The sequence below is a fragment of the Botrytis byssoidea genome (genome assembly GCF_014898295.1).
Source record: "Botrytis byssoidea strain MUCL 94 chromosome Unknown BBYS_003, whole genome shotgun sequence".
NCBI lineage: Eukaryota > Fungi > Ascomycota > Leotiomycetes > Helotiales > Sclerotiniaceae > Botrytis > Botrytis byssoidea.
The window spans coordinates 1,175,879-1,192,689 of NW_024065844.1; the positions used below are offsets into that span (position 1 = coordinate 1,175,879).

The 16,811-nt window shown below is 42.8% G+C and overlaps 5 protein-coding genes across 5 annotated transcripts; all 5 read right to left on the reverse strand.

The window, feature by feature from the left end:
• Positions 1-1,444: 1,444 nt before the first annotated feature.
• EAE97_001792 (uncharacterized protein) lies at positions 1,445-2,730 on the reverse strand (the record flags this gene model as incomplete). Its single annotated transcript, XM_038872303.1, has 6 exons — positions 1,445-1,501; positions 1,574-1,907; positions 1,978-2,209; positions 2,258-2,366; positions 2,424-2,602; positions 2,658-2,730. 6 exons carry the CDS (start codon positions 2,728-2,730, stop codon positions 1,445-1,447), a joined length of 984 nt encoding a protein of 327 aa, XP_038736861.1.
• Positions 2,731-3,341: 611 nt separating this feature from the next.
• On the reverse strand, positions 3,342-3,677 carry EAE97_001793 (uncharacterized protein; the record flags this gene model as incomplete). Its single annotated transcript, XM_038872304.1, has 1 exon — positions 3,342-3,677. One exon carries the CDS (start codon positions 3,675-3,677, stop codon positions 3,342-3,344), a length of 336 nt encoding a protein of 111 aa, XP_038736862.1.
• A 1,487-nt stretch (positions 3,678-5,164) lies between these two features.
• On the reverse strand, positions 5,165-6,883 carry EAE97_001794 (uncharacterized protein; the record flags this gene model as incomplete). Its single annotated transcript, XM_038872305.1, has 2 exons — positions 5,165-6,359; positions 6,417-6,883. The coding sequence occupies 2 exons, from the start codon at positions 6,881-6,883 to the stop codon at positions 5,165-5,167; spliced, it is 1,662 nt and encodes a 553-aa protein (XP_038736863.1).
• Positions 6,884-7,753: 870 nt separating this feature from the next.
• On the reverse strand, positions 7,754-10,611 carry EAE97_001795 (uncharacterized protein; the record flags this gene model as incomplete). Its single annotated transcript, XM_038872306.1, has 3 exons — positions 7,754-8,348; positions 8,405-10,164; positions 10,248-10,611. 3 exons carry the CDS (start codon positions 10,609-10,611, stop codon positions 8,103-8,105), a joined length of 2,370 nt encoding a protein of 789 aa, XP_038736864.1. The 3' UTR covers positions 7,754-8,102.
• A 2,559-nt stretch (positions 10,612-13,170) lies between these two features.
• EAE97_001796 (uncharacterized protein) lies at positions 13,171-14,784 on the reverse strand (the record flags this gene model as incomplete). Its single annotated transcript, XM_038872307.1, has 1 exon — positions 13,171-14,784. The coding sequence occupies one exon, from the start codon at positions 14,782-14,784 to the stop codon at positions 13,171-13,173; it is 1,614 nt and encodes a 537-aa protein (XP_038736865.1).
• Positions 14,785-16,811: the final 2,027 nt, after the last annotated feature.

Sequence of the window (16,811 nt, forward strand, 5' to 3'; positions counted from 1 at the left end):
TTAAGATGTCAGCCGGTCATCATTTCCGATCCCATCTGCGGCACGTACTGAGAATAAGCTCGTTGAGATACATATCTTCCTTCCAAGCTTATGATAACCAATATTCAAAACAATAGGGTTTTGCTTGCGTGTTAATGTGATCCCTCGATCGAAAAGTGTTCCTAGACTGGGGATATTGATTCAAGCAGCAAGCTGAAAAGCATGCGATTTGTTTAGTTTATACCTTTTCTGGCTTTCTGTTTCCTTCCGAATATCGACAAGTTTTCACTCTATATCAATCATCTGTACTATTCTCACAAGATAAGCAAAAGTTACAAATTACTAGTAGGAAACATGAATGGGAAGGCTGTTTTCAAAGGCGAGTTATGATGATGTCCAAATGTCTTTTGTGATTTGGCTTCCATTCATCTAGAAGAGATCGGATATTTGACTCCACAGAACTAGATTACTTGAGATAATGACATCTCGAAGTTCTAGTGGAGCTGATACAATGTAGTTTCGTAGTTTCAAATGGGCCTGGACAATTGCAATTCACTCATTTCAAATGAACAAAAATTGAAGTTCATGACCTCAATGAGTCAAGAGAAAAAAAGCTTATTTCAGAATGTTCAGTAAACTTTATTTCTTTGTATAAGCCAGGTTGAAAAAAGCTGAATCTGTCTTAAATGACGATGTTAAAGTCACCAGACTGTTGCCTCGAGATCTCCTTGTCAAAGGGAATATTCAATCGAATTGAACTTGCTACAATTTTTGTTCCCGTTACAAGGAATAAGCATCTATATACCTAAGCCGGAGTCTAGATTGAAAGTAATGAATCTCGAAAATAGCATCAGCCCTGGCATATTTGGACAAGCCATTTGAGGATGATCCAAATTTACTAATCAAATTCGGCGCCCTGGTTGATTCATATAGTTTTTTAAGAAGAAGATTTATAATACTACCGTTCTTCGTAGGACCAGTTGTCCTTCTCTTGCTATTTGCCTCGATGGCATTCGTATCTCTCGAACTCTTGAGTGAGCGCCGAACTTTACGGCTCTGTGATTAGGCATTTTTGATACTCTGAGTTACCCTGAGGGAGGTTCAAATGGGGGGGGGGCATATCACTATGCAATGACTGCTCTCTATTCAAGCTGACATTACTTCCTGGGACCCTTGGAAACAATCTCTGCATATATGATGAAGTTCATGAATTCATTTATGATTGCGCAATGGCACTTGGAAGATTTCACTGCCTAAGGGATGTGATAAGAGCCTACGGCCACAAAGCCATTTAGTGAGGGTCACAAAGAGGGTAATTTCGCAGGACACATTGCTTTAAGAATAAAAATGTCTATCATTTGAGAGACACTGAGCCAAGTCGAACATTACTTGTATTAACACTCATTACAGCATTTTTGTGTCGAATAACGCAGAGCACTCTCATCAAACCTTGTCTACTCTCTTTCTAATTCTCAAACATCGCTTCCAGCTGTGTCTGCATATCACAAAAGATATTTATGGCCTGTGCAGAAAATCGAAAATCAGTATTCTACGTCATGGTCGACTTGAAGAAATCTTGTCAACAAAAACTCACCTGACTCAATTTTCTTTCCGCCTCTCCTCTTCCGCTCCTCGTGAAACTTATCCTCCACAAGCTCTCATCATTATCAAACTCTAACGCAGTAGGTTGAGATTCCTTCTGCTCATTTCCATCAAACAGAGATTTCACCTTATAACCCTCCACGGCTGTAGCCGCTAAATCTCTTAACAGAGCCGGGGCAATCGTAATATGATCTACGCCCGCTAGCGTCATAATCTCATCGATATTCGTCAGACTAGCTGGTAGAACTTTTGTTCGGAGATTATTCTTGCTGTAGTATTGTTGAATTTCGAAGCAAAGCTGATGCGCTTTATTGGTATCCGTGAACCTTATTCTGGTTAGTCTACTTAAATGCAATCATGATGATCCGATTTAGTAAGAAAAGGATGAGGACATACCCCGCATCGAAATGAACTTTCAATTCATTAACATAAGGTGCAACATAAGTGCACTGGACCTCTCCAGCCAAAGCCGCCTGTTCAATACTAAAAAGTGTAGTGGCTAATGTTCTTATTCCTTCTCTTTCTAAAAACTTGCATGCTTGGAGTCCTTCCCACGTGCTTGGTATCTTCAGACAAATTCGATTAGTGTCAAAGTGTGGATCGAGATTTCTAAAGATGGAGATTATCCCTGAATATCTTAGTCTCGGTCAATGTCTCAAGGAAAGTCAAGAAATACTTCGTGAATCTCGAATCATTTCGTCGGTGCCATACGAATGATAAGGATTCGTCTGAACGTGAACAAACCCCGTGACTACACTCGCGATTGCAAGTTGTAATTTGACCATCTAGGCAATTAAATAAGCTCTTCACATTCATCTATACTTCAAGTGGAGTCCACATACCGCAACTTCGACTCCTAGCTCTGAAAACTTCACATCTTGGTAATCTTGCGTTCCCAGTAGTTTTTGCGTAGTTTCCGCTGTCTCTTGGACAAGTTTCTTGTTTTCCGGTTTCTGGAGCTCGAAATATGCAATTGCTTGGTTGGAAGTGCAATCTGTGAAAGGACCAAGAGATTTCGCAACTATGATATATCGTCAGAAAAAGTTGTGTATACCGATTCATACAAGCGATCCCACCCTCAAATTCCATAGTATCACAATCGACCACCGTCCTCGACCGCAACAGTTCCAGCAAGCTTCGGGGCGCCATCGTTTCGTTGTTTGAAGATACAAAATCTTTTCACGATCTTATTGCAATATACTTCAAAAATTTCGAGCAGTTTTGAAAAAATGGTTCAAGTATAAAATGAGAGGTCGTCTCGGGTATATGCCGGTGTGAAGTGTACAATGCGGGGAAAGATTCGAAGAAGGTTAAGCGAGTGATATGTCGGATTACTTGCTTTGAGATCAGGGGTGCCCCACTATTTGTGCTACACAAACTCTTGGGGAAGTCAAATCGGTGTGATACCTCTAGTGAACTGTGCAATGATCAACAACGTTGTGGCTTCTTATGCCTTGATTAGTTGAACTTCAAATATTTAGGGTTGAATTTGCGAATGAACCCTAAAAATCTACTTGTTACACTTCGACCCGCTCTTAAGCGTCCATCCTTGATATCAAGCAAAAAGATCCCCCATCGTCCACTTTATGTCCTACTCCCTTCCTAAAATTTTCACTCCAATCCTCCGCCGGTAACCTCTCCGATCGACAAACTAAAACTGCTCATCATCCACCCTCTCCCCAATATGATGGTCCCTGAACCATCCCCGGGTATTGACTCAAACATTTCCCGTAATGTTGCCCATATGCGCATTTACAGCTTTAGAAAAGCCTCTCATCTACATCAATAACCGCCTGTATAATATCGATGAGATATTGATTCAACTTTCTGCGTATGGCTTTATATTCTTCACCTTGTAGCGTCTTGTTCTCCAATATCTCTTTAAATTCGTTGCTTTCCCCTCCTATGCGATTGTGATGACTGAGAAACCCATCTGTAATATCACTGTTTCGAGCTTCGTTGACTAACTTACCAAAGACTTTGTATACATAGTTGACATCATCAGCAAGAGAAATGACTAGAACTTTGAAACGAAAGTTCATAACACCCTCGTTGTCTCTTTGTTCTCCATTCTCCACGGCTTCCACGCTTTCCATAACGATACCGAAAACGCCTAAAATTGTCTCCATCGAAGCATCCACGACTATGGAGATCAAGGTCGCTGTCACGATTTTTGAACGATTTGTGTTTTCCAAATCATGGAGAGGCAAGCCTCCAGAGTTGTTATAGCTAAGTCTATCATCATCTGTCTTCCCACTTCATACACTCAGCGGATAAATTTATCTAATTCATGACACCTCTTCGCCGTCTGCTCACCATCAAGTTCGAATCTGCCATACAAAAGAACCTTTTTAAGATAAAAGAAACTCTTCGAAACCCATCGCCAATGCATGTCGAGTTTAGATTCTTCGAGGAACATCCTCTGGACTGAAATCTCTTCGTCTTTTTCTCCTATTGGTTCCCACACGACTCGCATCCAACCTTATTTGGGTGCAACAGCAAATCTTACTTCGCTTCAACACTCAACATCCATTCAGCCCCTGTGACCACCAAAATTCTCTCAAGACCCTCATCATCAAAAACAACCTCCAACCTCCAAGTTTCCATCTTTTCTCTGCACAAGCTCAAGGCCATGAAGAGATCCACAAATTCCGCCATGTATAAACACCACGAAGTCATTCTCCAAAACAGTGTCAACTATTACATGAAGTTAAGTCCACTTTACAAATTCTCTCTGATGGCTTCCATTCATAATCTCTACAATCAAATCAAATTACAACCACATCTTTCCAAGCAATTCTCATTCCGGAATGGAAGATGGAGAAAACATTTCAAATAATTTATACTGTTTGATCGAATAAAGCATGCCAATTTCTGACCTATTAACCATGGTTGGATACGAGTGGAAAGGAAAAATGCCTTGTCACATCGCGCTGGAAAAGCGTTTTTATGGTCTTCTTAATTGGAGTGGAAGGGGGAGGAACTCCGCGATAGTACGAAGTGATAAGATGGCCTATTCTTTTGTGAGTTTATCGGATGATGATATTAGTGTATTTAATTTGAGATAAAGAATGTGTAATATTTCGATGAGAACATCATAAAGCACGTCAGCACTAAGAATAATATAGTGATGAACAACACTCCCAAGTCCAACCCTAACCTCAATCCAAGCAACCAACCATCCCATCTCATCCCATACCACCTTAAATCCACACTGCCAACTACCAAACGAATCCAAAACACACACATACACACACGTAACAAACCTTTCACCAACCACTACTTAACATCAAATCACCTTCCATCCCAGCAAGCAAGAAAGATACACCTCGATACCTAAGTATCGAAACCCCTCTTAGATATGAATAGAGTTGATGAATAAGTTTTCCAACGAATCAGGGACGACACAATTTATTCTTCGAAACCGTGTATCACTGAAAACGAGACTTATATTTCTTATTTCTTATTATCGGATTTATCTATGTACTTCGTTTTGTGTGCCTATATTGAGATATATATATATACAATCACCCCTCCCTCCCCCTGACCCCCTCACCCCCTCATCCCTTTATTCCCAAACTATCTAATCCTTAAAAGGAGCAAATTTACTTTTCCTCCTCAACGCAACTCCATATCTCATAAACAAAAACGGCACCGGTATCGCCAGAGTAGCGACTCCACCTAGTACACTCATTGCTGGCCCTACACCCATAGCTCTAAACATCGGGCCCGCCGCCAGCGGAAAGCCAGTCGCCAAGATACTTCTCAGAAAGGTATTCGCACTGACCGCACTCGCCGCATACAATGCATAGGTATCAACAAGGAAATTAATGCATTGCTGGAAAATAATATTGAACCCGGCGCCGATAAATACCGAAGCTATAACTGGAAGAATCCAGTGAAAATTTGGCGCAGCCGTCCATCCGAACCAGAAAAGTCCAATTGCGAATAAAATGCCTCCAAGTGCCATGGGGGCAAGGCGAGCTTCGGGTACGGGACGTCCACCTGCTGCGTCCACAATACGCGCGTAGCGAGGTTGATTGCCAAGATTGACTACAACGGCTAGATTGACTCCGACGAAGAGGCCGAGGAAAGGGAGTGAAGCTATGACGGGGGACCAGCCGCGATTATCGGAGAAGACGATCGGGAAGACTTCGAGAGTGAGATAGAGGATGGCGTACACGAAGGAGGCGTAGAAAGCTATGCAGGTAACCATTGGCTCTGTAGTAAGCATTAGGAGGGGTCTCGAGAAGTGCTTCGTGACAATTGTCTTGGCATCGAGTTTGATTTCTTCGTGTGGATGATAATATGCATTATTCCCGGTCTCTTTGCGAAGACGGGCGGCTTTCTTCTTGAGTAGAACGGGAGTATAGACTTCGGGAAGACAAATTACACACAATCCGAACATTGAAAATACCCAAATAGCCTCGAGATATTCTGTCCATCTCCATCCTAAATGTGGATTCACAAGCAAGGCACTTCCGATCAAAGGTCCTAGTGTCGGTCCACCTACGACTGCCACTGCATAGAATGTGACAGCCGTTCCTCGAGCTTTAGGACTCCACATATCTCCCAACGCTGCAGAAACATTCGAAACAGGTGCCGATCCGAATAATCCTCCAAAGAATCTCGTTATAAAAATCGATGCCGCGTTTGTACTTGTAGCCGTTCCAATGGAAAACAACCCCAGACAAAATAGTGGGGGTAGCATACTCCATCTTCTTCCCCAGAGCTCAGATATTGGTGCCCAGCAAAGTGGTCCAAAAGCGAATCCCAATCTATGTTGAAAATGTATCAGTGCCATCATCATTTCCAAAAAGCAAAACAAAACTTACATGTACAAACTAATACTCAATACACTAACTTCCGACCCAACACCAACATACGTTGCGATCGTTTTTCCCGCCGGACTAATGATACTACTCCCCAAACTCGCACTCAAAGCCAACATCCCCAACTGAAACGTTATCCAACTCTTATACAACGTTGACCAATTCCGCGGATTCCCTTGATCATCATCCCCATCCCAATCCACCAATATCCTCTCATCTCGACTCTCGTTCGGACCCGAACTTTTCTCGTGATCAGCGACAGGATTTGTCTGAATCTCGGACTGCGAATGCGACAGGGATCTAGACAATTGCGAACTTGGCCGTCGAGGTGGCGTCTCGACATCTGTCGTTTCTCCATCGCGATCCAGCATTGAAGTGGCGTTTGAATTCCCCATTGTTCTCTCCCCCTTCTCTACATCCCGCACCGATAACTCCCCCTCGATTTCCGTCTCGGCATCGGAATTGAGCATCCTGTACTTTTTTTTTCTTTCTCTACCTCGCTGTTATAACGTTCCTACAATCTCGAGATTCTCTGCAATATCAAAGTTCACAAGATCGCAACCGCCGAAAACCCATCTCAGAAGAAGACGCAAGAACCGGGAAACGCATCTTCGAAATGAAATGAAATGAAATAAACTGCGCAAAACAATCACCGCAGTTACACTTCGACCACTTACCCAAACAATCCAGAAAAAAAAGACTCCACTTACGAAAAGAAACACAAGGGATCCTCTCAATGACGAATATATCCATGTTACCAATCCCAATGAATCAATTCTCCAATCCTCGTACGCACAGAGGAAGAGGAGTGACATCTTGCATGCACCGATTGCACGCACACCCCAACACCCAAGTAGGGTAAAAGATGCATCCCAAACAGGAAAAAGAACGGTTCCCACGGCAAGAAGCTTTACGACTGACTAATCCGATCACAAAGCTAGAAGGTTTTTGCGAAGGAATCTTATCTTATCAGCCTTATACCGCGGATCTGAAGATATTTGGACCAATCAGCGAGATGGCAATTTACCCCGGCCGGGACCGAAAAGATGCGGAACGAAAGACGCGGATCAGAGTAATAAGTTACGGTCGGAAGAATGGGTCCGTGGAGTGTTCAAGACATGTTATGCTGGCGTCTCTTGGAGAATAATAAGAAGCGTGGGAATTTGTCTACACCGAGACACCGTAGACTTGGTCCACTGTAGATACCTACTTTGTACAGAAAAGTTAGCACTAGCCTAGCTGTATATAGTGTAGTTAATATGAAGTGTATCGGCTCGTTCTTTAATGTTAAGACTTTCATACCAAGATCCTCTCAGAGAGCAACTTGATAGATTTATATAACTTTCTTTTTATTGGGTACTTAAATCTTATCACTCATAGCACGTTGACGAAGATACAAACCATATTGTTGCACCAACATACTAATGGGTATAAAAGCTACAATAACGATAATAATAAAGGTAGATGTCTGGTAGTACAAAGGTTATTGTCAAAGTAAAAAGGAAATGTACTCCCGCGGTACGGTATTTGCCGGCACTATTCTTCCTTCCACTCTACCCGCAACACCCACGTCCACAACAACGATCCATCAAAACCCCAATTCTACTGCCTGCCTCATAGAAGCGACAACTTCACACGAGCCGCATCTCACAATCTTTCCTCACACGTAGTCAAATAATCTTAGACGTCCTAGAGTGTAGTAGCACCGCTCATGATCGTTCGGAAGATTCGTTTGCCTTCTCCAAGCTTTTTGATCTGGTCCTCCAAATATGCTCTCTCTTGTCTGGCTTGGATTGGTTCACTAGCAATCGCCTCTACATCTTTGTCAGACATCTTGTTTACAGCAACAGGGTCAAAAATGCGTTCTAAGCCGCGAACAATGTGACGCTCGACTACTTGGGTAGTCACGTTTGCGATGAAAACCTTTTGAAGGACCTAAAGACACATTAGTCGATGTTTGGTAAATGAAATCTGCGTGAAAGGAAACGAACCTTATAGATTGCCATGACACAATCCAAAGCCGCTTCGCATGAAACAACTTCCATATCTTTTTCGGTGCTCTTGAAGAGGCTTTCCTTCAATTTTTGGATCACGGGACCCATCTGCACTCCTTCAGATGTCTCAACACCGGCCGAAGCATCCTGACAACATTTTTCAAGTTCTGCATTCGCTCGTTCTTGCTGACGGTTTTTGATTGTGTCCGTATAATAGTGGTTGTAATTGATTGGATGATTCATGTTGTCTACAATCAAGTTATCCAACTCATGCGCTGCGGCAGCATTGCGATTTCTCAACTCATCCTCGATCCGAGATGACCACAAGCGTGATTCAACGTCTCTTGGGGTCATTTCCAGAAGCAAGTTCTTGAGGAACTCGGTGCACACGTCAGATACTCGTTCAATGTGTTCTGCGGCAAGCTCTTCCCATTTCGCGGATTGCTCCCAATATAGCTCTGAAATCAGTGAAGGGTTGTAATTTCCTGGGAGTTCCTTTCCACGAGTTCTAGTGAGTGCCTGCCTCACCCAATCCAGACCCTCCTTCTTTGTAAGTCTTTCGGGCTCGCCTCTTTCAACTGCTTCTTCTGCTTCCATCGTTCCTCTTGTCGATTGTGCGCCTGCAGAGTCGTCGATCTGGTATTTGTGACCTTTTCTACGCACTACTTCCGTAAATTGAGAGTTCATCGTTTGAACACAAGCTCGCATACGACGAAGAGTTGCTTTTTTATCGAATTTAAACTCGGAGTTAACTTCACATTGAAAGTACCGCCCTTCATAGTGGCCATCAACAGCAGCGGCACAGATTTTTTGAACGTCGGTGCTGAGCTGCACCAAATATGCTCGACACTCAGAAGGTGTAGATCTAGCTTCGCCGAGCAACCCGAGTTGTTCGCTTGCGGTGACAAGTTGCGCTTCCAGGTCACGGCGGAGCTGAGGGAGTTCTTTCTTGATGTGTTGGAACAATAGAGCGGCCAAACGACCACGCAATCGTTCAATGCCGATGTGATTTTTCGACAAAGTCTTGAAGTTGGAGGCACGAAACCAAGAATCTTCCGCCATGTTACGTTCCATTAAAGAAAAATCTCTCTCCTCGTATCTTCGGTTCTTTACCACGTGCCAACCCAGTCTAAATCTGACGTTCTCGTTCTTCGCCAAGCTGATGAAAGCTTTCTCATTTCCAGAGCCTTTGTCAAGAGTATCCGGCTTGGTGATGATACCAAGAGTGCGATCTCCGTGAGGATCGTGGGCCCTCACTCTCTTCAAGATTTGCTGATTCGCAATGTCGTTTTTTGCAGAGATAACAGCAAGGCAAATTGTTCGAGGCTGCTTTATGTAATGCTCTGTTATGGCTGCGACCGTTTCAACATCGGCAGCTGTTGCCTCTACAGTTTCAGAGGCGATCAAACCCGGAAGATCGACCAAAGTCAGCTGGGGACAATCCGGGCCACAAAACTCAATGCTCAGGACATCTCTCGCAAATGCCCGAGGTGGAGCATTCGGGTCGAGATTGGCACTTATACCCATAGCTTCCATGGCTAGATCCATGATTCGAGGAAGGTCTTCAAAATCTGTGATGCTTTCTACAAACTCTTTGATCATGGCTTGCTCTTTAGGTGGCCGCTCATCATCTGGGATAATCTTGATAGTCAGTGTTTTCGTTTCAGCGTTACGGAGACTAATCTCAGTTGCAAAACGAGTACATAGATTGTCGTTTCTCGGGAAAGGGATCTCGGTCAACGCCTCGAGAACCGAACCTGTGGATGTAAAGTTCAGCATATCTTCTACGCAAATCACAATTGAAATCGTCAAATAGCAAAAGAGAAATTGTTGTACTCACTTTTACCAGCGGATTGGTCGCCACAAACGACAAGTTGTGGAAGAGGCAGAGTATTCTCGAGGCCACACTTTCTCAAGTGTGCAACGGTGTCAAGAACACGTTGCTGCTCCTCTGTTTGTAGACCTTTGAGAGAAGATGTAGTCTTCAGCTCATCTTCGGGAATTGGGCTCTGAGGAGTGACAGGACTATCGTGAAAGCTCTCATCATCCACAACGACAGATGATCCACGAGAGGAAGACATATTTATTGGGTGTAGGGAATTTCTTTGGTGTCTAAGAAATTCCTGACTGTAGATAACTGGTTGCTGTACCGCTTGATGGCGTCTCAAAGATATAATATTTAAAATGATAGAATTGAAATCCATACAAAGGAATCTGCTCTGAACAAAAACTAAACCAGAGGTTATCCCCTCATATATATACCTCAATCACTCAACTGACATATCCATCTCCCTCCATCCCATGCACAAGGCCTTCCAAACGGCCGTCCTCAAGCATGCTGCGGAAAGGCTGATTCATGCAATCCATGCAAGTTACCGCACCTCCATCACTAAAAAGCAAGCATGATTCTAATTTCTAGGGTTAAACGCTGTCCTAATACCTGCTATCGTTTTGAGGCCTACAACTCCACCTAGCCAATCATGTAAGACTACATACGGATATGCAACTACGAATAATCATGCGGGCTTCCGCGGATCAATCTCGATAATTTGGATTGAAATGAGGAATTTGAAGATATTGTAGATACTGGAAGAGAAGGAAGAAAAAAGGCTTAAAAAATCGCAAACGAATATAAAATGATGTATGTAGGCAGATACGCGATTTCGTTGTATCAAGAAAAAGCATGACATGACATGACTACCGTAGACACAAACGAACAAACAAAACTACCTACTTTACCACACCACACTACCATCAATCTGTGTCTGTACCTCTTTCCTTGATACACTTTGCACTTCCGATCTCTATCCCAGTCGCCCCCAAATTGCCCCCAAACTGCTGAGCCGTAAAGAAACCCACCCTGCTGAAAATGTTGGTGACAAGTTGGCATTTTCCCCATCCACCGCTCCATTCGCTCATCCGTTCATCCAGGATCCCGTTTCGCACGCACGGTCAAGCTCAAGATGATAGTTAGATACTCTGCAAGCAGCGAATATCTCTAAATCGGTATATCCATTCCGAAGGAGTTTCATCTATATCCATATCTAGAAATCACGAGCGATGATTAATTCCCCTCCCTTTGGGCCTTGCGTCGGGGAAGACGATGTTTGTGTTCCGCGCTGGGAGGCGCGGACGGAAATGAATTGAATGGATTGGATGAACTGAAACGACAAGGTATTTACGATTGGGTGGTATTGTATTGTTTGGTATGGTATGGTATCTAGGCGACGAGGCGCATTTCCGTGCCACATTCACGCACCTAGGGACCTCGTAACCTTGGTTTGCTCTCAGAGGTTAGGTACAGCCACTTCTGATACATACCTAGGTATGGCTGGGCAGGTTTTGTGATATCCAGGTACTCTCCTAGTGTCATTATATTGATATTTATATTGAAAATTATCTGGTACGTGTAAGATTACATGGGTATGAATAACGACAATACGGAGATCTTGAGATAGATTAGATAATTCGTTGGTTGTGAATTTGTAAATATCTGAATGTATATTAAATTCCATGTCCAGTATACAAACTCTTCCATGCTTATTCTCATTCTCATTCTTATTCTCTTCCCCTCCATCTAAATGTAAACCTCAATTTTTATTTCCTCCTCTTTCCCATTTTCCTTTCCTTTACCCCCTGATCACCTTTTCCTATCATCAAACCAACATCTACTCCGATTCCTTACCTATCTATCTATCTATTCGTCTAAATCTCCATTCAATATTCCCATTCATCCATACCCACCTCTTCATTCCATCTCTATTTAAACATTAACCGCTCCGCTCCCCTCCCCTCCCCTCTCAATCCTATTCTCCCTCTCAAATCCATCCTCACCACCCATCCACCCATCTACCCTTCCTCTTTCCCCCCAAGGAACACAACACCTCAATACACAATATTCTTCTACGCACACTCCTCTCTCTCCCCCTCTTTCTCCTCCTCCCTCTCTCTCCCTCTCCATCTTCATCTCCACACACCACCACCCCCAGTTCTCTGTTTCCATAACCTACAAATCCATTTCCATTTCCATTCCCCACTCCCCAATCCCAACCTCTTCATCCCAAAAATCTTCTCCACACCATCCTCACGCACTCACTCTACTCTCTATACCCAATTACTCATACAAACACAAGCACACATACAAAAATCCATACACCAAGTCCAAATCCTCAACCGAATATCACTATCAAACACTCACATCCACACAAATCACTTAATTTATAAACCCTATATTCATATTTCTCTCTCCATGTATGTATAAATAGGTAAGATAAAAATATTCATCCATCCATCTACACACCACTCATTCATTTCCTCCACCTCTCATCTATAATCTCTTTCTCGGATGCCACTTGAAATGCATTTCCAAATTATCTTCTCCTCCAATGAATCTCATAGAATTCACCATCTTCCCACTACTTTGCCCCTAGTCGCCTCTCATGCAATTCATATTTCATTATTCTTCTCACTTCATCTTCTTTCATCATCTTCGTTATCATCATCATCACTTCCATCTCCATCCATCTCCAAATATAATATCAAAAACACCTCCCTCCCACCCATCCATCCATCCAATTCCCAAACAAACCCCAAATAAACAAATATCGATTTATCCATCTATACCCAACCAGTCTAAATCTTCAAAACTCGCTCAATTTCACAAACGACAAAGGACAAACAAAGGATGCCAAAATCCAAGTCTATCACATCCAATCTCATCACATCTCAACTCAACTCTTCAAAAAGATCTACCCAACTCATGTCTACCCAACCCAACTCCTGTGTTTCCCCTTTTCCAAACTATCCACCAAAATACATTTCAACCCTGATTGGCAAACTCTACTCCTCCCCAAATTTTTGAATTTCGGTCCAAGTGGTCCATTCACATAATGATATTGACCCACAAATCTCCACTGCCTCCAATCAGACAATTCATAAAATTTATCTCCCCAATGACCATTGAACCAAAACCAACCCGTGGGTGCATCTGGATTTTGTGCCGCGGGTTGAAATGAATCAGCCATTGTTTGAGCTGGAAAATTAGAGGTTGCGAATCGTGCATCGACATTGTGGGTAAGAGATGTATTGAAGAAATAGGCTCGGTAATTAAGCACAGGATCCCAAATTGGTCCTTTATCTGTGACGTCTGCGAGAAGTTTGAATGGTAAAACGTAGGGATGTGTACCGGGAGTCGCATACATTGCATGAGAGCCCACGGCACTATAAATGACTGGTCTTCCTTCTCTTCCTGGACCATGACCTTTCTCAACTGCTTTATAATGATATCCTAACCCACCAAAATGAGCAGAGAAGAAAACAGCTTTCGGTACACCATTATAAAATCGAATGAGAGAATGTTCCCAATCACCAACGTGATTTCCAAATCGCATCTTCAAAACAGTTGTACCAAGATTGTAGGAATAAAAGTAAAACCAAAATGCATCAACGATACCATGTCCTTTGTCCACAATAATTAATGTCGCTGGAGCTGGGGAATATCCTGCTTGATCTGGTTTACCGGCAGAATCCCCACGTTTCTTCAAATTGCGCTTGCGCTGTCTTGTAATTTGAGGTTGTGCGCGAAAGGTTGGCTCAAATGGTGCGGCAATCTTCATTCGGTCTTCATCACTCGCATCGTCCCAGGCTTCCTGACCATCTTCTTTAGTCTCAATAAACTCCTTCACTTCTTCCTCATCTACTGTTTCCCAATCCTCATCATGCTTGATCTCATCTTCATAAGGTATGGGCTTGTTGTAAGCACTCCCAAGCCACCTTGGTCTATCTTCCACATCGTCTTTGCTTTGCATAAATAAAAGTCGACCTCTGCGTCCTTCGTTCAGGAGATGTAAATTGTGTAATGTATGCTCGGATGTATTCATATGTAATGAAGTATGATTTTCGTAAGGAGTAACATGATTTAAATGTTCCTCAATATCCGCAGGCCAGAACTTCTCACCCGAGTAAAGATGTACGAGCGGTGCGTGGTCAAGAACGTATCGTGGAACTTCTTTCAATACACGATCATCGCCATACAAATCGTCTGGGCGCATCTTGGGGGCATTCTTGTAGGCGTCATCCCATTCTACCCAACTTGCATCCAGGTCATCATCTCCCATGACTTTCTGATCTCTTGTAACTTTATTCAATCGACGTTTCCAAGCCGGATCGGAATGATAGTGAGCAAGCCCACAGAGACCCAGCCATCTACATGATTGTCTATCCAAGAAGTGTTTTGATGTAGCGATCCAGCGCGCATCCTCTCTCATCTCCTCTGATATGTGTGTATTCGGGTCGAGGTATCGATGTAATGAGGTGGCTCCGAACCAAGTCAAGCAGACTAGGACGATTCCCAGGAGGAATCGACGTATGGATATCATATTGTAACGCTTCGTATACGGCGTTTTAACAAAAAAAAGGGTATCTTAAACTCAAGGAAATGAAGAATTGGAATGGATGGACTAAATCATTGAGGGTTTCAAAAGACGACCAGCGGATCTATTCGCGGTTAGAGATGTCTTGCGATCGGACTTAAAGTAGAGGTAGGTGGGTGGGAGTGGGTGTTGGTGTTGGTGTTGAATGAGTTTCTTTGTTGATGGATTAGGGAATCAATTGATTTTAAAGTAGATGTAAATGGAATGATTGAAAAGTAGGACAAGGAAGAAAGAACAATACCTTTGTCATGGAATTATTCCCCATCACCTAATCCATCCAATCCATCCAATCCATCCAATCCATCCAATGACTCTCCGAAGAAGCCGAGCTAAGTTTTAAAGGATGGATTGAAGGAGGGGATATTGAAGTTTAAGGCAAGACAGGGAAGGTAAGGTCAAGCGCTTATCGATTGTGATGGAGTAATCAGGTAGGGAAGGAACGGTGAAGGGTAAAGGGCACGGCACGGCACGGCACAAAGGGGTGGTAAGCTCTGCTCCATATAAGTGGAAATGTTGATTGTACTCGGTACATCCGTACATACAGGCAAGGCAGTAAAGTTATTATATCAAGTATTCTTGTGTATGGTTGTGGCCGAGAAGTCAAAGAATGTGATTATCGAATAACAGTAACGACAACAACAATGAACACATGGACGTGAGTATGTTGATTCAAGGTTCTCAACGTCGACGGATAAATCGGATTGATAATGAGACTTTTATTACTGTTTAGAGATCTAACGACCTATCTAGGTATGTCGGTAGATAGGTATCCCAGCTAAGATATTTGTAATATTCTGCATGCATCCAAACAACAGTTAGCATGCATATCTGTCTATCTATCTATCGATCCATCTATCACCCATCACGATGAATATAAAGTTCAAATCCTCAAATCAATGGTAGAGAAGGCTCAAGGCTCAAGCCTTACTTATTATTTATGAACCAGTAGTACACAGGTAGATGATATTGAATGCATTGCATACCACTCACCACTCACCACTCACCACTCACCTCCAGAATCATCAAATCACCCTTGAGTCGTTATTATTGCATGACTGACTACTGCGTGATTGCATACACCCACCGCAAAATCAGACAATCCCAAGCCAATGAATCAATCAACATACATAATCTTGCGGTCGCACAATGCCATAACCATAAAGCAAGAAGTCTAGAATGCATTGATGACCTCCCTCGCATGTATGGTTCCCTCTCTTTCCAAGCTTCACTGACAACAAAGCAGGAACCAAATATTGCGTCCCACTTCTTTTTTTCCTCTTGCATTAACCTGGAAATCTTTTAATCCTGGGAATTCTTAGAATCCTTCAGAGAAGAAAAGTGGTTATAAGGCTACGATCTTCGGGGTAGATCTGTGAATCTTTTATCTTACCTAGAGTAGGTAGTGAGGGAGTCTCGTAGTATGAAGAATCACATACATTACATTGTATAACGTACACATCTAGAACGAATCTAAACTCGGGGGAGGATAATTTCATGGTTCATTTCTATCAATGAACTTCTTCCAAACGATACTGTACACTTAATCATCATCTCCAAAACTATCTTCAAAGTCTAATCTCATCTCTTACTCCCATCTCCAAAACTATCTTCAAAGTCTAATCTCATCTCTTACTCCCATCTCCAAAACTATCTTCAAAGTCTAATCTCATCTCTTACTCCCTCCATCTCCATCAACTCATCAATTCACCACTTCAATCATCCCAGCATCTTGCCTCGTGTCATGATGTGTTGGATCCGGATAGGCTTTTCCTACCTTATCGTCATGCATATTCCAGGGACGATGAACAGGGTTGTGATGAACGGGCATGAGAAATATTGATTGGGATGAACGTTTTTAAATATATCGGATGATTGTAGGTATCTAGGTATCTAGGTATCTTCAACATCCACAACCACATCCCAATAATCCATCTAATCCATCCAATCCACTCAAACCCCCTCCAGCAAAATCA